This window comes from Callorhinchus milii, unplaced genomic scaffold (assembly GCF_018977255.1).
Source record: "Callorhinchus milii isolate IMCB2004 unplaced genomic scaffold, IMCB_Cmil_1.0 Scaffold277, whole genome shotgun sequence".
Taxonomy (NCBI): domain Eukaryota; kingdom Metazoa; phylum Chordata; class Chondrichthyes; order Chimaeriformes; family Callorhinchidae; genus Callorhinchus; species Callorhinchus milii.
Genome location: NW_024705018.1, coordinates 2,038 through 24,799, shown reverse-complemented (window position 1 = coordinate 24,799; position 22,762 = coordinate 2,038). Strand labels below are relative to the sequence as shown.

The 22,762-nt window shown below is 47.7% G+C and overlaps 1 protein-coding gene across 1 annotated transcript; it reads left to right on the top strand.

Annotated features, from left to right (window-relative positions):
• The first annotated feature begins 759 nt into the window (after positions 1-759).
• Positions 760-22,511, top strand: LOC121851980 (sortilin-like). Its single transcript, XM_042346056.1, is given in 19 exon segments — positions 760-913; positions 2,043-2,131; positions 7,784-7,846; positions 11,775-11,851; positions 12,352-12,454; positions 12,706-12,870; positions 13,678-13,751; positions 13,918-13,964; positions 14,566-14,702; positions 15,365-15,448; positions 16,416-16,476; positions 16,754-16,909; positions 17,917-18,023; positions 18,903-19,005; positions 19,472-19,640; positions 20,276-20,469; positions 21,538-21,683; positions 21,685-21,728; positions 22,359-22,511. Coding segments are annotated over 19 exon segments (2,094 nt in total). The 3' UTR covers positions 22,480-22,511.
• Positions 22,512-22,762: the final 251 nt, after the last annotated feature.

Genomic DNA, 22,762 nt, shown 5'->3' with positions numbered 1-22,762 from the left:
TGTTTGTGGGGTGGGGGGTGTGTTTGTGGGGTGGGGGTGTGTTTATGGGGTGTGGTGTGTGTTTGTGGGGTGTGGTGTGTGTTTGTGGGGTGGGGGGTGTGTTTGTGGGGTGGGGGGTGGGTGTGTATTTGTGGGATGTGGTGTGTGTGTGTCTTCCTCTCTCTCTCTCTCTCTGGTAAGTAAGACCAAGAGTGACAGTGAAAGACGCGGAAGTGTGGCTGAGTGGCAGCGAGTGGCAGCGTCTATCTGGACTGATCGCAGTTGCACTGGAGGGAGAGGGGGAGAGGGGGAGGGAGAGAGGGAGAGGGAGGAGGGGAGGGAGAGGGAAGGAGGGAGAGAGAGGGAGGGAGGAGGGGAGGGAGAGGGAGGGAGGGAGAGAGGGAGAGAGAGGGAGGGAGGAGGAGAGGGAGAGGGAGGAGGAGGGGAGGGAGAGAGGAGGGGAGGGGAGAGCAGGTGCTTTTTTACCACTTTGCAATCAATCCCGTGACAGGTGAAATGAGCAAAGCCTTTATCACATCATCAGCCTAACAACCCCCCCTCCCCCCCCCCTCACACCCCACCCCCTCCCCCCCCCCTCCCCCCACACACACACACACCCTTAGCAACAGCCCCACGGTTGTTGGCACAGCCCCAAACCCCCCAACAGGACTCACTCGACTTCCTTGTTCGAGACTGTGTGTGTGTGTGAGAGAGAGTGAGTGTGAGAGAGTGAGTGAGTGAGTGAGTGACAGACAGACACACACACACACACAGCCCCCGATGGCCCCCGCAGTGGCCCCCGCGGTGGTCGCCGCCGCCGCGCTCCTGCTCGCCCTGCTCGCCCTGTCCTGGTGCGAGGTGGCCCGGCCCCGGGACCTGGCCAGCTGGCCGGCCCACCGCCGGGAGGTCCACCAGCGGATCCTGAAGATCAAGGGTCCCGCCTGAAGAGGGAGCCCCGCCCGCCGGGTCCCCCCCGCTCCCGGCGCCTGTGCCGGCGCTCCCTCCGCTCAGCACACGCTGAGACAAAATACGCACCAGGTGAGTGCCGACCCCCCCCTCCTCCCCCCCCCCTCTCCCCCCCGCCCGCGCGGCGGAAAGACGGCGAACGACGACGACAATATTCCATTTAGACGATGAGAGCGCCTTTCGCGTCGGGGGGAGGACGTCCCGAGACGCGCAGCGAACGAACCACACACACACACAACACACACACACACGCGCGGGCCACTCCCGAGTTGTGGGGGTGTGGGGGTCCCCGTCCCCGTCCCGTCTGAGCTGCTCGCTGGGTCACTCTGAGTCTCTCACGGTCTCCCCCCCCCCTCACTCTCTCTCTCTCCCTCTCTCGCTCCCTCTGTGTCTCTCTCTCTCTCTGTGTGTCTCTCTCTCTGTGTGTCTCTCTCTGTGTGTCTCTCTCTCTCTCTGTGTCTCTCTCTCTGTGTGTCTCTCTCTGTGTCTCTCTCTCTCTGTGTCTCTCTCTCTGTCTCTCTCTCTCTCTCTGTGTCTCTCTCTCTCTGTGTGTGTCTCTCTCTCTGTGTCTCTCTCTCTGTGTCTCTCTCTCTGTGTCTCTCTCTCGTGTGTGGGGTGTTATGCGCCTCTGATATCTCATCTCATCTCATCGGTCGTCTTGACTGGAGGTGGAGGGGAGACAGAGAGAAAAACAAAAGCTGCGGCTTGGAAACTGCGACTGAGACTCCAGAGAGAGAGAGAGTGAAAGAGAGAGAGATTGTCTCGAACCCTCTTTCTTTTTTTTAGGGCAGAAAAATTCATGGCCAGGAGAGGAAGCTGGTCAACCGGCTGCATGTCTTCTGCCATGTACCTTCTCCCCTCTATCATGGGCCACTACTCCCCAATTCTCTGGAACTCTCCCTCCCGCCCGCCGCCTTATCCCCTCTCTTTGCCTGTCTTCAGATCGCACCTGAAGATCTTCCTCATCGACTATGCCTATAGTCACTCTCCCTCGCTCTCTTCCCTCCCCCCCCCCCCCCCCGCCCCGGCTCAACATCAGGCTCCTCCACTGCTAAATGCTCCGAGTCGCGGCTAAGCGTGAAGGGCACTAAGTAAAGGCGAGTTGTTTTTGTACTGTACTTTGCCCAAGATCCCTGTAGGAAACGCTGAGCTGGCAAGCTGCCGGGCCAGGTTTGGGAGAGCGTTGGTAAGACGGTCGTTTAAATAAGAGACTGACGTGCTCTGAGATTGCTCTTGCCCTCTCTTGGAAGTACTTTGCCTGACGTGTATGTTACCAACTTTTTTTTGTGAGGCTTAATTTCCTGTATCTGAGCTGCTTCAAGTGTCTCGAGACTTAGCTGTTACTTGGAGGCGTCAACAAAGGTTTGCACAAACAATACCGCCCTTTACGTTTGACACAGGGCCTTTCATGTCAGGTGGACAGCTCAGAGCACTTCACAGGATTCAATGTAAAGTGTAGTGACTGTTTTTTGTCAGTGAACGCAGAGGTCAATTTGCATATAGCAATATCTTGCAAACGGTGACTGATTTTAATTGGGGAATTGTCAGCCAGGGCACGGGGCGAGAGAGCCTCCCTTCATTTCCCTGAAGCACTCCGCCTTGCCTCCTCCTTCCCCATTTTCAGATCACGCCTAAAAACCTCCTCTTCGAACATGCAGAGGGGAGAGGTCACCTTCCCCTACCCCCTTCCCCCAGCTTGGTGTCAGGTTATGCCACTGTTAAGCACTTTGAGACGATACCCTGTGTGAAGGTCACTATATAAATGCAAGTTGTGGTTGTTATCAGTTAGATTGCAACTGGAGTAACTGCATTCAGTTTTGGAGGAGGTTTACAAGAATGATCCCAGCGCTGAGGGTCTAGTGATGAGCAGAGATTGGAAAAATTGAGTCTGCTTTTAATAATAATAATCCTTGCATTTGATATAGCGCTTTTCACGTCTTCTAGACGTCCCAAAGCGCTTCACAGAATATACTGTAAAGTGAATTGACTGTATATTTGTGGGCGAACGCGGCAGCCAATTACGCACAGCAATGTCCCACAAACAGTCATGGATTGAAAATGACCAATTTATTGTTAAGTTTTTTTTTTTTTAGATGGATTATTATTAGGCGTGTGGAGTAAGGAAACTTGCCCAAGGTTTCGCCCTGACTTGCCTGGAATTGAACTCAGGTCTCTCACTTGCAAAGCGAGTGCTCTAACCACTGAGCTACAGGACTCCTTTTCACTGGAGTAGAGAGGGTTGAGGGGGGACCTGATAGAGGTGGCCACAATGACCAGGGGTTTTGACAGGGAGAAGCTGTCTTCACTGGTCGGGGACTGGAGGACCCAGATATAAGCGAGTCACAAGAAGTGCGGACTGAGAGTTTAGGAGAGACTTTTTCACTCAGAGAGGGATGTGGAATGCTTGTGGAGTAAGGAGAAACTATTTCCACTGGTGGGTGGGTCGGTAACTTGAGGACATCGATTTAAAATAGTTGTTAAAAGAAACAGAGGAGAGGGGAGGAGAAATTTGTTCACACGGTGAGTTGTTCGGATCTGGAATGCATTGCCTGATAGAGTGGTGGAAGGGAGTGGGATTGAATTCGATAGCTCTTTTCAAAAAGCTGGCACAGGCAGAATGGGCCGAAAGGCCTCCGTCTGTGCTGTATAATTCTATGATTCTATGAAGGTGGCAGAGGCAGAATCCATTGTGGGTTTCAGGAGGGAAGTGGAGGGTTTACAAAGGATGGAGGCTTGAAGGCGTGTGGGGATAGGGCGGGTCAGAGAAATTGAATGACCACTTGCTCTGAGAGCCTGGGCAGATTTGATAGAGTGACCTCCTTCTATGCTATAGATTTCTCAGATTTTTTGATAAAGTGTTATTGCTTTAAAAAGAACAGCGTGTCACTTGGAGAGGCAGTGAGTGACAATGCCAGGAGCACAGGTAAAAGGAACACTCTGTGGCTGTGTATTCAGGTCTGGCTTGTTGGTTGGTTTTTATCAGGCTGGAATATCTCAAGAGTTTATGGCAATTCTCAATGAAGTGACTGTATTCTGCATAGAGCACCAAACAGCTGTGAAGTGAGTGACCAACCTCCTGACTCAGAGATTAGAGCATACATATTTACTCCTGGGCACTACTGATGACAGATCAACTCAGTGTACAGAAACTACTTGGAAGTATGTTAAGACATTTCTATGTTTCAGTTTCAATTGTAAATCGAGATTATTATCCCCTCTCCCAATCATTGCACCAAGATCCTTTTTAAATGAATCTCAGTGTGCTGGCCTCAACCACCCTTCCTGGTAACCTGTTCCAGTCATTAATTACTTCTGGGTAAAGAGAAACTTCCTGGATGTCTTCCAAGTGGTGTAATTAGTCTCAATCCAATTTACTGGGAGCTTGTTTTCACAATCTATATCCCAACCTAAGTCACTGGCCAGGCTTTTACACACTGAGAGTTCAGTCCATCGAGTGCTTAAGAGCTAATCTCACTAAGTCTAATAATTGACATGTTATTTCAATATGTCACCTGCCACCCACCAAGTGAGGGCTAAAACCTGCATTTATCAGATGTCAAATGACCAACTTAGCCACTGTCCTCTTTTTGGTTGGAGAGGGTGAGAGGTAAGTGGGTTCTCCTTGGAGCTGAACTGGCTCCAAAGTGACATGCTTGACAACGGAATGTCGAACAAGCCAATACAGACAGGTGTTTGTTGCAGGGGGAGGAAGCAAACAGTCACTACACTACAGAAACATTGTGCAGCATTTTGATCTGTTCTCGATGCCACAGCTGTATTAAATGAAATGATTCTTCTTCTAAATAAATGCACTATATGTTTTTCTGATCTAGGTTTTTGCTAGCACCCAGCCAGACATTCAATTATCCTCACATTTGATACAGGCACCTTTCATTGTCGGAATGACTTCTCAAAGCGCTGCACAGGGCACACTGTAAAGTGTAGTGATTGTGTTTTGTGGACAAACTTGGCAGCCAATTTGCACACAGCAACGTCACACAAACAGCCATGAAGTGAGTAACCAATTTTATCTGGAGGATTGTCAGCTGAGACACCATAAGAGAGAAACTCCGTTCTCTTTTCCAATTGTGCCACAGGATCTTTAACTTCCATCTAAACAGGGCATGTATGGGACCTTGATTTAACGTCTCATCAGAAGAACAGTTCCTCTGATAATGCTGCGTTCCCCCAGCACTGTTTTGTATCAAACAGTTTCAGCCTAGACTGAGATCAAAGCCCTGATGTGGGGTTTGAAGTTGCAAACTTCTGAGGTGGAAGTGGGAATGACTGAACCAGGCGAACATTTAATAATAATAATCCCTGCATTTAATATAGCACTTTTCACATCTTCTAGACGTCTCACAGTGCTTCACAGACTAGACTGTAAAGTGAATTAACTGTATATTTGTGGGTGATATTTATCAGAGGATCTGTGACTTGGTGTGACAGTTTGTGACGAGACCCATAATGAGTTTTGGACGTGTCTGATTACAGGAAGTTGAAGCAAGTGCAAACTGTAGTCCTCAGTAACAGTCAGTTAGTTTTAGAACTGACTCTTTAACCACCAGAGAGATCATACTGTGTATTCATAAGGGCATAATGACAATCCTTACATTTCGTTTAGGGAGGATGTCTTGAAGCACATCACAGGACATACTGTTAAGTGTCGTGACTGTGTATTGTGAGTGAATACAGCAGCCAATTTGCATACAGCAACCAACAACCCTCCGAAAAACATACATGAAGTGAGTAACTGATTTTATTTGGAGGACTGTCAGTCAGGAAATCGAGAGAGACTCCCTTCTCTTTTCCAATAGTGCCATGGGATCTTTAACATCAACCTAAACCGATGAGTCCCAAACATAACCGGAGATGGCCCTTTGGCTTGATCACATCACAGTAGATCTTACAATCCCATTACCCTCTCCGTTTGCCTGCAAAATCCACAGTAGCTACACTTCACAGTAAATTTCCTGTGATGTGCTTTGACGATGTGACAAAACACTAATTATTGCAAGGATAAGTATTATATTTCTTAATTTGCACTCCTTCCTTTCCTAAGTAAAGGGTGAGAATATGTCAGCATGGCTCAGTGGTTGCATTCTCACTTCTTGAGTCAGAGGTTGTGAGTTCAAGCCACATTGTCAGGCCATTGAGCTCACAATCTAAGCTGACACACCAGTGTAGGGGAAGAGATGTCATTTTCAGATGAGATGTTAAATCAAGGTCCCATCTGTGCCTGTTCTGGTGGACATATATTAAAAATATGTCGGCACTATTGGAAAAGAGAAGGGAGTTTCTCTCTCCCGGTGTCCTGTTTGACAATACACCAGATAAAATTGGTCACTCCCTTCATGGCTGTTTGTTGTAATAATAATAATAATCCTTGCATTTGATATAGCGCTTTTCACATCTTCTAGATGTCTCAAAGCGCTTCATAGAATATGCTGAAAAGTGTATTAACCGTATATTTGTGGGAGAAACGTGGCAGCCAATTGCACACAGCAGTGTCCCACAAACAGTCGTGGATTGAAAATGACCAATTTATTATTGTTTTGTTTTTTGGAGGGATTATTATTATAGGATGTTATTGTGTGCAAATTGACTGCCATGTTCACACACAAAATATACCGTCGCTAGACTTTACAGTATATACTGCAAAGCACTTTGAAATGTCTTGATAATGTGATAAAGGCACTGTATCAAATGCAAGATTATATGATAGGCAGAAAACCAAGCTCATCAGCAAGAATTGGAGGGGCCAACCAGTCACTGGGCGCAGGGATTATTTCACTTAGTTCTGTTAACCCTGCAAGGAAAAACCTTAATGAGTAGGTGAACTTAGCTGGACAAGCAGTGGGAAAGCTTGCCACACAGTGTTCTCAATGGCAAGCTATGCGGTTTTAGCTGGTTAGACTTCAGCAGCTACCCTAACGCATAATCTGAGGTCCCCAAGCCTTGGCTCTCACAAACCTACGCCTATTTCTCTCCAGAATTAGGTAAGCAGGTGCATCCTTCCAGGGAGAGCGTGCATGTTCTATTCTAGACTCAGGAATTTCCATGTGAGCTCAAAGTCCCCAGTGTGGGGACTTGAGGTGAGAGTGTGAATGGCTGAACCAGCCTAACTGCATAGTTTAATTTTGGTAAGCTCTGCATTGCTCTACGTGTTGGAGAAAGGTGTGATGTTCCACAGTTTAACCAAACTCTACAATCATAGGGTATTTAACTCATTGTGAGAGGCAGGGAGGGTGGAGGTCAGCTTCTTAGCAGATAAGCACAGGGTTGGGGAGCAGCTTAAATAATAATAATTCTTACATATGACACAGCACCTATAGCATCAGGAGGACATTTCAAAGCATTTCATAATGTGTAGTGATTGTATTTTTTTAGTGAATGCTGCAGTCAGTTTGCACACAGCAACGTCAAACGGCCATAAAGTGAATGATCACATTTTATCTGGGGGATTGTCAGCCAGGACTCTGGGAGAGAGAAACTCTCTTCTCTTTTCAGATAGGGATCTTTAATGTACACCTGAAAAGGCACAGACGAGCCTCGGTTTTGCATCTCTTCTGAAAGGCAGTGCCTCTGATAGGGCAGCACTCCCTCAGCACAACATTGGAGGGTCATCCTATACTGTGTAAATTGTTATATTATTACTATACTGTGTAAATTGAAATCCTGTCGTCCTTGAAGCCACAATCTTGTGACTTGAGAAGCGAGAACGCTACCATTGAGCTAGGTTGACAGACTATGATGTCTGTCAGGAGCCTTTTGTTGAGAAAATTTAATTGAATAAAAGACATAGTTTCCTCTCTAACTCCTATTTCTTTTATTTCAGTACACGTTCGAGGATGATGATGGCTCCACCGTCACGTTGGCATGGGTGGGAGACGGAACCGGGGTAAGGAGATGTGGCCAGTGTTCAGTGCTTCCTCTTTCCGTACCCCGAGCTTTAACCCTTTAAACCACCACTTCAATTTCTTCAACGCTTTAATCAGTTCCTCATCCCCACCGCACTGGACAAACCCTCAAAACCATTCCAATAGCCAGTGAATGTTAGTGACACCGTTGCTAGAGATCGGTAAAAACACTTTGCAAAGCAAATGAGTCCCTTGTTTCTGAAAGGTCGCAGGGTTCCTTTCATAGATATAATCTCTCTGCCGTTGCCTGTCTGTGATCTCTCTGCTGTTACTTCTCTGTGATCTGTCTGCCGTTACCTGTCTGTGATCTCTTTGCCATTACCTGTCTGTGACCGCTCTGCCATTACCTGTCTGTGACCTCTCTGCCATTACCTGTCTGTGACCTCTCTGTCATTACCTGTCTGTGACCTCTCTGCCTACCTGCACTCCACCACTGTCAAGCGTTCCGGAACGATACCTTGCATGAGGGGTGCTATGTAAATGCAACTTGTTGTTGTGAACTGTCCACCTTTGCCAGTCTGTGACTTCTCTGCCATTGTCAGTGTGTGTGTGTATGCGTCAGCCTGACTCAGTCACTCGCATCCTCACCTCTGAATCAACAGGCTGTGGGTTCCAGCCCCATATTGGGACTTTGAGCACACAGTTCCAGCCTGTTGCTCCAGTGCAGCGCTGGGGGGAGCGCTGTATTGTCAGAGGTGGTGTTCTTCAGGGATGAGATGTTAAACCGAGGTCCCGTCTGTGCCCATTCAGATGGATTTTAAAGATCCTGCGGCGATATTGGGATTTGCTCTCTCCTGGTGTCCTGGCCGAGAATCTCCCATATAAAACCGGTCACTCACTCCATGGCTATGTGTGGGAGACCTGACTACCACAAATTTCCCATTGTGTTTCTCTACAAAGAGAGTCACCCTCTTTGTAGAGGAAAAAGACCCTTCGGCCGATCTGATCTCATCCCTCCAAAACACCCAACCTACCATCCCCCCCAACACAGCATCAAGCTGCTTTTTAAATGAGTCCCAGTGTCCTGGCCTCAGTTACCATTCCTGGTAACCTGTTCTATTCATTAATTACCCCCTGGGTAAAGAAAACTTCCTGAAATTGCCCTTTACAACTCTTTGAAAACCTGTCCGAAAGTATTGATCTGGGTTTATTTTTTCAATCCCATCTCTGTTGAAGGTCACTCGGCATTCAGACTGGTACAGGGTTACAGTCAGTCAGCCTGACACTCGGAGCGGGTGACAGTCAGCCTGGCACTTGGAGCGGGTGACAGTCAGCCTGGCACTCGGAGCGGGTGACAGTCAGCCTGGCACTTGGAGCGGGTGACAGTCAGCCTGGCACTCGGAGCGGGTGACAGTCAGCCTGGCACTCGGAGCGGGTGACAGTCAGCCTGGCACTCGGAGCGGGTGACAGGCCCTCAGTGAAGGGCGGGGGAGGGAACGTTGCAGACGTGTCCAGCGGCAGGAAGTGGAGCTTGAGACAGGCCAAACTGGTTCATCAACCCTCTGTCTGTCATCAACTCAATCCAGCAAACAGCTATCCAGAATAGGCTCCCTCTCCGAGTGTGTCTCACTTTCTTTGTTCTCTCTCTCTCCTTCTATCTCCCACTCTCTCTGTTTTTCTCTCGCTGTCTCTCTCTCTATATATTTCTCTCTCTCAGTTTCTCTTTCTCTGCTCTCTCTCTCTCTCTCTCTCTGGTATTGCAGAACTAACTGAGGTTGAGAAAGTAAACCCAGAAGAGTTATTTCGTATCTGTGAGATTGTGCAACTCACTGCCTGAAGCAGTGGTTTAATCAGATAGTATACCTCACTAGATTCAAGAAGAAGCTAGACCGTCACATGAGGGAGAGGGAAATAGAAGGGTGTGGGAGGGAGTAAGGTGTTTAAACACCAGCAGGAACTGGTTGGGACCAGTTTCATTTTCCATGCTTTACTCCCTGCTAACCCCTTGCTTGTCGGACTTGCCAACTCTTCCCTCCACAGGTTACAGATTATTAAGAACTCCGCAGCTTGTGGCTTCTCCTGCACTAGGCTCCATTACCCATCCTCGCCCGGCTTCACTGGCTCCCCATCCCTCAGAGGATTGAGTTCAAGATCCTTGTCCTCACACTTACAGCCCTCAACGGTCTTGCTGCTCCCTACCTCTGTGACCAATTAACACCATATCAACCTGCGCGCTCTGCAGGTTCTGGTTCACTCCTATCCTTAAAAAAAACCTTTCCTGGACCCATCTCCACTCTCAAACTACTGCCCCATCTCCAACCTCCCTTTCCTCTCCAAGATCCTGGAATGAGTTGTTGATTCCCAGCTTCGCTCCTTCCTCTCCCACCACTCCATTCACGAACCCCTCCGATCAGGTTTCTGTGCCCCGCCACAGCACTGCAACAGCCCTGGTCAAAGTGACAAATGACATTCTGTTCATCTGCGATCAGGGCTCCCTCTGCCTCCTTGTCCTCTCTGCTGTCTTCGACACCGTCAGCCACTCTATCCTTATCCACCATCTCTCCTTTGACCTCAACCTTCACAGCTCTGTCCTTGACTGGTTCAGATCGTACCTCTTACACTTCCTCCACTTCATCTCCACAAACAGTTTCTGTTCTAGCCTCCAGACAGTCTTGTACGGCTTTCCTCAGGGCTCTGTCCTTGGTCCCCTCCTCTTCAATATCTACATGCTCCCTCTTGGTGACATCATCCAAAGACATTGGGTCAAATTCCACATGTTTGTGGATGACACCCAACTCTACTCGCTGCCTCCATCCTTGACTCCAGGACCACTGCTGTCCTGACAGAATGTCTGGCAGACATCATGCCCTGGATGAGAGCTAATTTTCTTCAGTTGAATGTCAACAAGACCGAGGCTCTCCTGAATGGCTCCCGTCAGAGCTTCCACACCTCAGGTGCTGACAGCATCACCATACATGGTTGCACACTCCACCTTACTAAGCCAGTCCAGAACCTTGGGATTTTTTTTTGACCCTCAACTATCCTTTCTACCCTACATCTGCGCCATGACCCGCTCTGCATTCCACACCCTCCGCAACATGGACCGGCTCTGCCGCTGTCTCACTCCACAGGCCACCGAAACCCTCATACACATTTTCATTTCATCGAGGCTTGACTATGCAAACTCTTTGCTTGTCAGCCTCCCCAACTCCTCCCTCGATAGGCTGCAGATCATCCAGAACTCTGCAGCCCATGTCCTCTCCCGCTCTGTGATCCTAGCACCCCCATCCTCACTTGACTCCACTGGTTCCCATCACACAGAGGATACATTTCAAGATCCTGGTCCACACCTTCAAAGCCCTCCATGGTTTGAAGGGCATTGAAGCCCCCTACCTCTGCGACCTCCTAAGCCCCTACTATCCTGTTTGCTCCCTCCGCTCAGCGAGCCCCAGCCTGTTTCATATTACCCGCCTGGCTTGCACCATATTGGCTGGCGGGCCTTCTGCCACTCTGCCCCCACCTTCTAGAACTCCATCCCGCAGTCCCTTCACCTCACCCCCTCCCTTGCCTGCATCTCAAGATCCTCCTTGTCAACCGTGCTTTCGATCTCCCTGCTTCCTCCACCTGCCCTTCACCCTCCCTAATCCCGACCCCCAGCTTGGGTCCGAAAGTCTGCCTGTCCAGCGCCTTGGGACGTCCTCCCAATGTGAAAGGCACTGTACAAATGTAGTGTTGTGTTCTACATGGAGAACCTCCGCTCCGCATGGAGCACAACAACAACAAATTGCATTTCTAACTTTTTCCCAAAGTGAAAGTTTTTAAATGCATTGTTTGAATGAATTGTTGTTGTTGTTCAGTCTTTCTAAAGCAAAAAAAAAAGTCTAGGATGAGTGAATTCCAGGTGCTGACTGTGCTCAAGTATTTGGGCCCAGATAGGGATGTTGTAAAGACTCTGCTGTTCTTTTACAGATTGTTCTCGCTCTGACGACATTCAATTTGCCCTTTTCCTTCATCTTTTTTAATGGAGCCTCTCGGCTATACAGAAGGTAAGAGCAACTTTTCCCTCCTCGGGTTATCCAATCCACTCCAAGTAACCCTCGATCCATTCCGAGTGAGATTGGAGTCCAGGCTAATACCCCAGTGCAGTCCTGGGGAAGCACTGCATTATCAGAAGTGATGTCTTTCGGATGAAATGTTAAACTGAGGCCCTTCCTGTTCAGGCGGACGATAAAGATCCCACGGCGCTATTGAAAAAAAAGGGAGTTTCTCTCTCCCGGAGTCCCTGACAATAATCCCCCAGTTAAAATTGGTCACTCACACCATGGCTGTTTGTGGGACATTGCTATGTGCAAAATTGGCTGCCGGGTTCGCCTACAAAATACACAGTCACTACATGTTACAGTGTAATCTGGGAAGTGCTTTGAAACATATTGACATTGTAGATACCAAATCAAATGGAGGGATGATGATGACTGTTTTATTATTATTGTTGTAAATTGTTGAGTGAAGTTTGGTTGAATTTCTAACTGGCTGGATTGTCTTTCAGCGAAGACTTTGGTAAAACCTTTACTGACGTCTCTAAAGTCCTCAAAAACTATTATATTCGTAAAGAATTCGGCATTAATGTTGGCCCAGAAAATTCCAAAAAGGTATGTGCACAATTCAATACAACTTACATTGATGTAGTATCTCTCTGTATAGCTCTGTGGGGTTTGCGGAGGTTGCAGAGATAGGGCCGAGTTGAAACCGCAGAGGAATTTAATGATGCGGATCTTGAACCGGATTCTTTGGGGGACGGGAGCCAATGGAGCCAGGCGAGCATGGGGGTGATAAGCTCTAACATTGAATGGTGCACTGCCTGTTGACCCAGCCCTACAATCTTGTTACTTTGTGTCTGTAGGTAATTCTAACAGCTGATGTTTCGAAACTGAAAGCCGGCGGGGCGATATTCCGATCATCGGACTCTGGAGAGACGTTCGAGTTTATCAATCTTCCGTTCCATCCTTCCCAAGGCATGACTTTCCATCCCTCCAACCCATCCCAGCTGCTGGCCTACTGCATCAAGGTAAGCCAAACACGAACATAGACCAGTCTTTTGGGGCAGAAACTCTTGCCACTCAGCTCCTGTTAACCCTGCAAGCCAAAGCCCTAATGGGTAGGGTGGTCCTAGCTGGACAAGCAGTGGGAAAGCTTGCCAGACAGTGGCAAGCTGTGTGGTTTTAGCTGACTGGACACCAAGCTGGTTAATCCAACGCAGACTCTGTGCTCCCTAAGTCTTGGCTTGCCAACCTATACTAATAGTCTATGGAATTAGGTAAGCAGGATGCATCCCTCCAGGGAGAGATTGCACATCCTATTCCAAAAGATATCTCTGGAATTTCCATGTTTAGGTGGGATGCATGGAACTCAGAAATAAAAACAGAAGTCGCTGGGAGCACTTAGCAGGTTAGGCAGCATCTATGGAGAGAGAAAAGTGAGTTAACCTTTTGTTAGTTGAGTTCTGACGCAAGGTTATCGATCTGAATCGTTAACTTTTTCCTCTCTCCATCTGCCTGATCTGCTGAGTATTCTCAGCGACTTCTATTTTTATTTCAGATTTCCAGCATCTGTAGTATTTACCCTTTTGTATGGAATTTAGTTTGGTTTGGATACTCTTAAGCATGGTGATAGGTTTCTGCATGTGTCAGACACCCGGCTGACCCCCGAAAAACCAAAGACAAACACAGTGTTCAGCTCCTCGACTTTCCTTCTGAGTAATAAAATCCTTACAGGATTCACTGTAAAGTTGAGTGACTGTGTGGTTTCCAGGCAAATGTGGCAACCAATTTGCACACAGTAACATCTCAGATTTTATCCTCTCTCTTGTTCTCAGCATTCTTTGTGGCTTTCTCTAAACGTTGGAACAACGTGGAAAAAACTCGAGGAGTCTGTCTACACATTCTCATGGTAAATAGTGTTTCTGGATATCACTAGTAGTGCACTACATTTACAGTGAGCATGTGATGCATTTACAGTGAGGGTGTGATACATTTCCTAGTGGGTTGGTGTGCATTGATCAGATAGCAAATTAATATTATCTATTTTTCTCTGTGTGTCTCTCCTCTCCTGATAGGGGTCCAGGAAGCACAATCTTTTACTCTAACAATCCCAAAGGCATCTGTGAGTAAAGCTCTGTGATAGATACAAGTTCACTGTGAACCTCTCTCCAGTGTTACCCAGTTCATTCCCTGGCCACGTTTAATGATCAGAGTAAAACGTGGATCATAGATCCATGCCCTCGTACCTGCAAAAATCCATACAGGAGAATGCTGATGATATTTAAACTATCCTGCAGTCCAGGCTGTCGCCCCAGTGCAGTGCTGGGATAGCAATGCCAGTGCTGGGATAGCACTGCCCCAGTGCAGTGCTGGGATAGCAATGCATTGTCAAAGGCGCCATTTGTCAGATGAACAGTTAAACTGAAGTCCTGTCTGTGCACGTCAGGTGTCTCCCACCCCTTCCCGCATACAGAGTCTCCACAGTGCGGCACTCCAGGTCTATACTGTGTACCACACAGGTCTTTCTCTAAGAAAGTCTCTTTCTCTGCCTTTCTCATTGGGTACCCAAAACTTTCTTCAAACTCGTCACTTAGCTCGCCCCCAAATCGTCATTGAGACAGTTACCAAACACCCCCCAACATCGCCGCCATCACCTTGGCGTTAACCTTCTCGGTATCTCCCCCCCCACCCCCAGCCAGTGACCGGTGTACTGTGTTGTTTAGATGATGTGAACGCCAGAGGAAACCTGCACCTGCAGAGGACGACTGACCTGGGCAAGTCCAACACCAAGCTCCACACCAACATCTACTCCTTTGGCTTTGCTGGGCAATTTCTCTTCTGTTCTGTTATTCATAATCAGGTAAGATAACTAGTCATCCTGGATAACTAGCGATAGCTGGTTTGTTAACAAATATTTGGATAGCTAGTTTTGGATGATAGTAATGGTAACTTCTGCAAAATAACTGATGATAGGTTAACTCATGGTAACTAGTGGTAGGATTACCAGTTTTGCTAAGATAACTAGTGGAGGGATAACTCTGTTTGTTGAATTACTAGTGGTTTGATAACCACTCTGCTAAAATAACTAAGTTCTGGGTAGCCATTGCTTCCTATCTAAATGCTCTGAGATGCTACCCTGTGTTAAGGGCCTATTTAAATACCAGCTATTGTTGAAGTCCTTATTTTTGTGCTGGTACACAAAGTCCTGTGAGCATTACTAGCTCTCGGGTAATGCTTGGTTTAGTGTCAGCCTGGCGTAGTGGCAGCACTCTTGCTTCTGGTCAGAGGATTGTGGATTCAAGCCCCATGTCGGGACTTGGAATGGCATAGTCTCAGCTGATGCTCTAGTACAGTGCTTGGGGAAGGCACCATCCTTTGGATGAGACGTTAAACTGAGCTCCCTGTCTGCGTCTGTTCAGGTGGACGTTAAGAATAATTGGAAAAGAGAAGGGTGAGAAGAGATGTGACCCAGTTGTCAGGAACAAACTGTGAAGCATAACTCGATGTGCTTGTTCTCCTCAGAGTCTCCCCAGGTCTATCCTCGTGTCTGTTGACCAGGGCGACACGTGGAATGAAGCTCAACTGCCTCCAGTTAGTCACGAACAGGTACAACATGGGTGGTCTGACCTTAGCTCCAGTGCTATTGCTCCTTGTGCTCCCGAACTCAGGGCTGATATCCAGCCAGCGGGGCCAAAGGGATTTCCTGGCCTTAACGCTCTGGTGTGGGATCCAATCCTGTTTCAGGAGAATCCCACTGGACTGGAGATGGGAGCCATTCCCAACAGCAAAATGTCCCAGTCACATTTCTAACTCTTTCCAGTAACCAGAGTCAGCTATAAGGATGTGGGGGGAAAGGGCAGGTCAATGGGACTGAAAGGATTGCTCTAAGGAAGCAGCAAAGACACGATGGCTGTAGATTTCTATGGTATTCTGATCTCTGAGTCAATCCTATTATGATGCTTTGATGTACTTCCTGTTTCTGTTTGTGAGACTCGCATTTCTTATCATACAAAAAAGCCTCTGAGAGTCTCTGAGTCAGAAAGTTGTGGGTTCATTCGAGCCTTGCGTTGGGGGTTTGAGCTCACAGTCCAGGCTGATGCTCCAGCCCATTACTGGGGGAGCACTGCATTGTCAGAGATGCTATCCTTCAAATGAGACATTAAACTGAGGTCCAATTGGGAGTTAAAGATCGCACAGTGTTGAAAAGAGAAGAGAGTTTCTCTCTTTTTGTGTCCTGGCCAATAATCACCCAGATAAAATTGGTCACTCCATTCATGGCTATTTGTAGGATGTTGCGGTATGTAAATCAATTGTCACGTCTGCCCACAAAATGCAAAATATGTGAGTATTTATGCGTGTTTGTGTGAGTGTGCATGTTGGGATGCTGGGGGGTGGTGTCTGTTTAGTGTGCGCATGTATTTGGTGTGTGTGTGTGGTGGGGGTAATGTTCAGCGTTTGTATGTATTTGGCGTGTGTTTTGCTTGTGATTTTGTGTGGCATATATGTATCTTACATGTGCAAGAAATCAAAGTTAAAGACAGTCTCACACAACTGCAGTGTCTGTTCTTTACAGTTCTACTCCATACTCGGGGCAGACAATGAGATGATTTTCATGCATGTGGATGAGCCGGGGAGTGAGTACAGTTACTTCAACGTCCCCTCGTGGCTCGCGTGACCTCCCCCCGGCCACGTGGCTCGCGTGAACCCCCCCACCTCGTGCTTCAACTGATCCCCTCATGCCTCGCGTGAACGCCCCCGCCTCACGTGACTCGTGCCTTGCGTGACACCCCCACCTCGTGCCTCGCGTGACCCCCCCTGCCTCGCGCCTCGCGTGCTCCCCGCTCGTGCCTCGCGTGCTCCCCGCTCATGCCTCATGTGATCCCCTCATGTTTTGTGCCTGCTCCCTTTCAGACACGGGCTTTGGTACCATCTACACGTCTGATGATCGTGGGATCCTCTTCTCTAAGTCTCTGGAGCGCCATCTGTTCGTGGATTCCAGTGGAGCCAATGATTTCACCAACGTGACATCCCTGCGGGGAGTCTACATCACCAATGTCCTGGACATAAGTAAACATATGCCCTCTGTTCCTCCACAGCATTGCTGGTAGCTACCCACTGCTCCTCTCGCACTAGCCTGCTTCATGTGCCCTCCCTGCCCTGTCCACCATTAGCGGCTGAGGTTTCAGCCATTCGGTCTCCAGTCTCTGCAACTCCATCTTGAAATCCTTCCACCTCATTCAATGTTTATCTCAGGACCATGCCTTTGCCCTCTCCCTCCCATCCCCACTCCCACTAAGCTCACACCCCCAGCTCAGGAGCACAGGTAGGACTGGTAGGCACATGGGAATGTCCTCCAGACATGAAAGACACTGTATAAATGTTAATTTGTGTTGCAGTCTCAAAGCGCTTCACAGGATTCATTAAAGCGTTTCATCCATAAAATATACGATCAATTCAAAATATGTGGTACATTCTGTGAAGCGATTTGAGACATCTCGAAGACGTGATCAAATGCAAGGATTATTATTAAAGTGTAGTGCCTGTATATTTTGTAAGCAAACGCGGTAGTCAATTGGCGCACAATGATGTCCCACAAATAACCATGAAATGAATGACCAACTTTATCTGGGGGATTGTTGGCCAGGACTGCATGCAAAAGAAAATCTCTTTTCTAATAGGGAGGATCTGTCTCTGGCTGGCTTTAGGGTTCACTACTGTCGGAGGAGCCGTCCTTCAAATAAGATGTTAACCTAAGATCCCATGTCTGTTCAGGTTGACATTAAAGATCCCAGGGCACTATCGGAAAAGCGAATGGAGTTCCTCTCTTCCAGTTTCCTACCCAAAAATTTCCCAGATAAAATTGGTTCCTAATTTCATGGCTGTTTGTGGAACATCGCTGTGTGCAAATTGGCTGCCATGTTTGCCTAAGAAACACACAGTCACTACACTTTACAATCAACCAACAGGATGGTCAAGGGCACTGACTCTGACACCTGATAACCGAGGGGAACACGTGAATCTCATTTATTTCTATGTTTGTAACCAGAAGCTTGTTATTGCCCCTTTGCTGACAGACAACACTATCCGATCAGTGATCACCTTCGACAGTGGAGGGGAGTGGAGAGCGTTGAAGAGACCATCCAACAGTCAGTGTGACAAGACAGCCAAAAACCCGGAGCAGGTCAGTGTGAGTGAGAGAGTGTGCAAGAGAGTGTGAGAGAGAAAGAATGCGTGCAGTCCGAGCTGCAGTGTTCCCGATGCAGCATCAAAATGTTTCTAAGAGGAGTCGTGTCCTTGCCCAGCTCCCCTTCCAGGCAACTCTCTTGCAATTGTTAATTAATATTTGTATAAAGACATGTGTCCTGATCCCATCCTGACCCTTTGTCCTCTTATCTCAGTGTCTCGGAGTCCTCTACTTGCTCGATCCAATATAGTTTGCAGGGCTATGGGATTGAATTGGATAGCTTGTTTCAAAGACCCAGCACAGACACGATGGGCCGAATGGCCTCCTTCTGTGATATATAATTCTATGATTCTACAAGTAGGTTTTACAGCATTGGAGCCCCGGTTATCTAATGTTTAATAAATGTTGGTATCTTTTGGGCAATGTGATTCCCTGGGCGAGGTGGGAAGGACTCACGATGGTGGGATGTATAGGTCCTCATAAAGACCAGAAGACGTTTCCAAACACTTCATAGGATAGATTATAAAGTGCAGTGACTCCGTTTTGAAGGTGAAAGTAGCAACCGATTTGCACAAACTACTGTCCCACAAACAGCCATGAACTGAGTGACCAATTTTTTCTGGGGGATTGTCGCCCAGGACACCGAGAAAAAGAAACTCCTTTCTTTTTTCCAATAGAGCCAGAGGATCTTTTATGTCCACTTGAACAGACACACAGGGTCTTGGTTTAATCTTTCATCTGCAGGATGGCGTCTCCAAGAATGTGGAGCTCCCCCTAGCCCTGCACTGGAGCGTTAGCCTGGACCGTGAGCTCAAAGTCCCCGATGTGGGGCTCGAACTTCCATCCCTGATACCGAGTCTTTGTTTTTGTTTGCAGTGTAGTCTCCACATCCACTCCACCTACAGCATATCTCAGAAAGTGGACGTACCCGTTCCCCCACTCACTGCACCAAATGCAGTGGGCGTGGTGATCGCTCATGGTGAGTCTGGATTTTTGGGATGAGTGTGCGCATGTCACAAGGGGCATGGAATTGGATGTCCATAAAGCAATGTGCTGGAAGTTGAGCTTTTCTCCTCTTGTGACCTTCTAAAAACTGACCAATGCACCAGCTCCCACGCTCAGCAGGCACTGGCCTGCTCCATGGCCCCTGTCCGGCCTACTCCACCATCAGCGGTCGGACCTTCAGCCTTTCTGCCTCCACCCTCTGGATCTCCATCCTGGAACCCCTCCGCCTTGCCCCCTCCCTTCCCTCTTTCAAGATCCATTACAAGACTTTCCTATTCAACCATGCCTTAGTACATCTCCATCCTCCTTGCCCTCCACTCCTCTTGATTCCAGCCCCCAAATCAGGGGCAAAACCCTTGACTGTCCAGCACCTTGGCACCTCCTCCCGATGTGAAAGGCACTTCATAAATGTAATTTGTTGTTGTTGTTGTGACAGGCAGTGTTTGGTGATGTCATCTCTACCTTGCTTCCTAATGTCTACGTGTCTGATGACGGAGGCTATACGTGGTGGAAAGCTCTGAATGGGCCTCACTATTATACTATGTTGGACTCTGGAGGGCTGATCGTGGCTTTGGAGTCTCACCCAGACAGGGCCGTACAGGTTATAAAGTACGTTATGTAACCAAGGTCTTAACCAAACATCTCACCGGTCTCCCCAGCTCCACCATTCACAAAGTTCAAAACTGATTCAAAACTCCACCCATGTCCTCACCCGCACCAAATTCCGCACCAAATTCCCTGTCATCCCAGTCCTTCCCAAGCTCCACTGGCTCCCTGTCACAGAACGGATCAAATTTCAAGATCCTCACACTGACAAACAAATCAATTCACGCCCTAGCAACCCCCTACCTCTCCGACCTGCTCATACTCCACTCTTCTACCCACTCTCTTTGCTTTGAGAGTTCCACATCTGCGTGAAATTTTTCCTCTAATTATCCTAATCCTCCTGGGTAATAGAGCAATGTTGACAATAGTCAGAACAGTCTGGCCCAAGGGAATGGTTTGTTGTTCCAAGAAATGCAAGTGAGGCACGTCAGCTCTTCAGTATTTGGAGAATAAACCCCCCAGTTTTAATGAACCAAAAGATGGATATTTCTGTCAAAATCCTTGGTCACTTCATTGGAGATGTTAGTATTCTCGGCTGGAACTCCTGGCTGGTGCTTGTTCAGTGTTAACATGTAAAAAATATGACGGAGCCTCTGACAATGAGCTTGTCCTTTACTCTTTTCCTCTTTTCAACGAAGATACTCGACAGATGAAGGTCAGTGCTGGCACAGCTACAACTTCACTAATGAGACCTTCATGTTTGTGGGGCTGGTGTCCGAGCCAGGGGCCAAGTCCATGAACGTGAGTCTGTGGGGCTATAAACAGGAGAATTTGTACAAAACCACGTGGCTTTCCTACACCATTGATTTCAACGAACTTCTGACCCGAGACTGTGAGTGGCATGATGTGCTGTGAAAGACTCTGTGTGCTATCGTGTTGTAAACACTTGTGGAGTTGTTACAGGCAAGACCTGGCATTGTGACAAAGCAAGCCAGCAATGTGACAGGCGAACAGGAATCTCTGTGTGTGTGTGTGTGTGTGTGTGTGTGTGTGGAGGGCAGGGGACCTCATTACACAGAAGCACATGTGTGTGTATGTGTTGCACCCTGTGATGCTACCCTGCATGAGGGGTGCTAGATACATGCAAGTTGTTGTTAGTGTGTGTGTCGGTGTTGAAAGTGTGTCCGTGTAACTGTGTGCGTGTATGTGTGATCGTTAATTCTCCAGGTTGGAACCACTCAGTTTAATTAGTGGCCAATGCTTCTTTGACACAACCTGGTACTGGTACAAGCTTTTCCTTACATCCCACAAAAATATACAGTCAATTCACTTTACAGTATATTCTGTGAAGCTCTTTGAGACATCTCACAGATGCGATAAGGCGCTAATGAAATGCAAGGATTATTATTATTATTATCCCCCCCGTTGTCCTCAGCTACATTCTTGCATGTGTCCAACCTGATTCACTACCAGATATTCTGAATTGCTGCTAAAAGCTCACTGTTCTGCTTTCCTCCCCCTGGTCTGCTCACTCCAATGCATCTATCCAATGCCAGATTCCCAATGTGCCCCTCCCAACCCAAAAACGTTCAAGATCCCGTGGATTGGAAAAGAGAAGAGAGTTTCTCTCTCCGGTGTCCTGGCTGACAATCCTCCAGATAAAATCAGTCAATCACTTCATGACTGTTTGTGGGATGTTGCTGTGCGCAAATTGCCTGCCGTGTTTGCCCACAAATGCAATCACCACAATTTACAGTAAATCCTGTAAAGCGTCCTCTTGACGTGAAAGGCACTATATCAAATGTAAGATTATTATTGTTATAAATCGTGCCGAGAAATAAATGAATCCTGCATGTTTTCTAATGAGATGAGAGGCTCTGTCACACATTGACCCCATTGTTTACTCTCACACACGTTGACCTCAATGGTCGTTCTCATACGGTAAATTATTCTCTTCCAGGTGACGAGCGAGATTATGTGTTGTGGCTGGCACATTCCACTGATTTTGGCAGTAGAAACCGACGGTTGTATTTGGGTTGTAAAGAAAGGTACCAGCGACTGGCAAAGTCCTCAGTGTGCCGGAATGGACGAGACTATGAGCTCAGTAAAAGAGCAAGCTTTCTGCCAGTGCACTCTGGCCGATTATATGTGGTACGTCACAAGCCAAAGTCGCTATCCCCTCAAAGACATGGGGTTTTAGACAGGTTTTGACAGTAGATGTTTTTACATTCTGCAACATCTCACTGTTGCTGAGGCGCGGTATGTTGGTGGCGAATCAAACCTTGTAGGGAACCTTGGAAGGGGTGGATACTTAATCATAGTCATTTGTGTATATGATACAGCACCTTATCAGGTCATCAAGATGCCTCAAAGCGCTTTGGGGATTCATGGTAAAGTGTAGTGACTCTGTATTTGGTCAGTGAATGCATCAAGTTGCACAAAGCAATGTCCCACAAACAGCCATGGAATGAGAGACGGGTTTTATGTGGGGGATTGTTGGCCAGGACATCGGGAGAGAGAAACTCAATTCTCTTTTCCAATAGTGCCACAGGATCTCTAATATCCACCTGAACAGGAACAGATGGGACGTCAGCTTAACTAACAATGCAGCACTCCCCCAGCACTGCATTGGAGTGTGAGCAAAGAATATATGAGTTCCAAGTGCCAACGTGGGGATTGAACTGACAGCCTTCGGACTCAGAAGCGAGAGTGTAAAAATATAGCAACTGCCTTTCAACAGCCTATCTTGTTCTGCTTTTGACCCTAGTGTTGTTGTTGCAGTGATTTTGGATATTATCGTGTGGGAAACGATGAAAAATGTGTGGAGCAATCTGATCTGAAAGACAAGGTACTCGAGTTCTGCTTGAAAGGGAAAGAGGAGTTACTCAATACACAAGGGTGAGTTATTCGAGATACAGTTTAATGCCTTCTTAACCAATATCGCCAACACACAGAAACACTGTCATGCTCTGGGCAGACCACACCTTGAATACTACTTATGGCTCTGGTCACAACACAACAAAATTACATTTATGAAGTGCCTTTCACATCGGTAGGACGTCCCATGGATTTGGACAGACAGAGTTACGGACTCAGGGTGGAGAGCAGGGACTGAAGCAAGGAGATCGAAAGCACAGTCTAAGAGGAAGGTTTTGAGACGGGTCTTGTAAGTGGCAAGGGAGGGC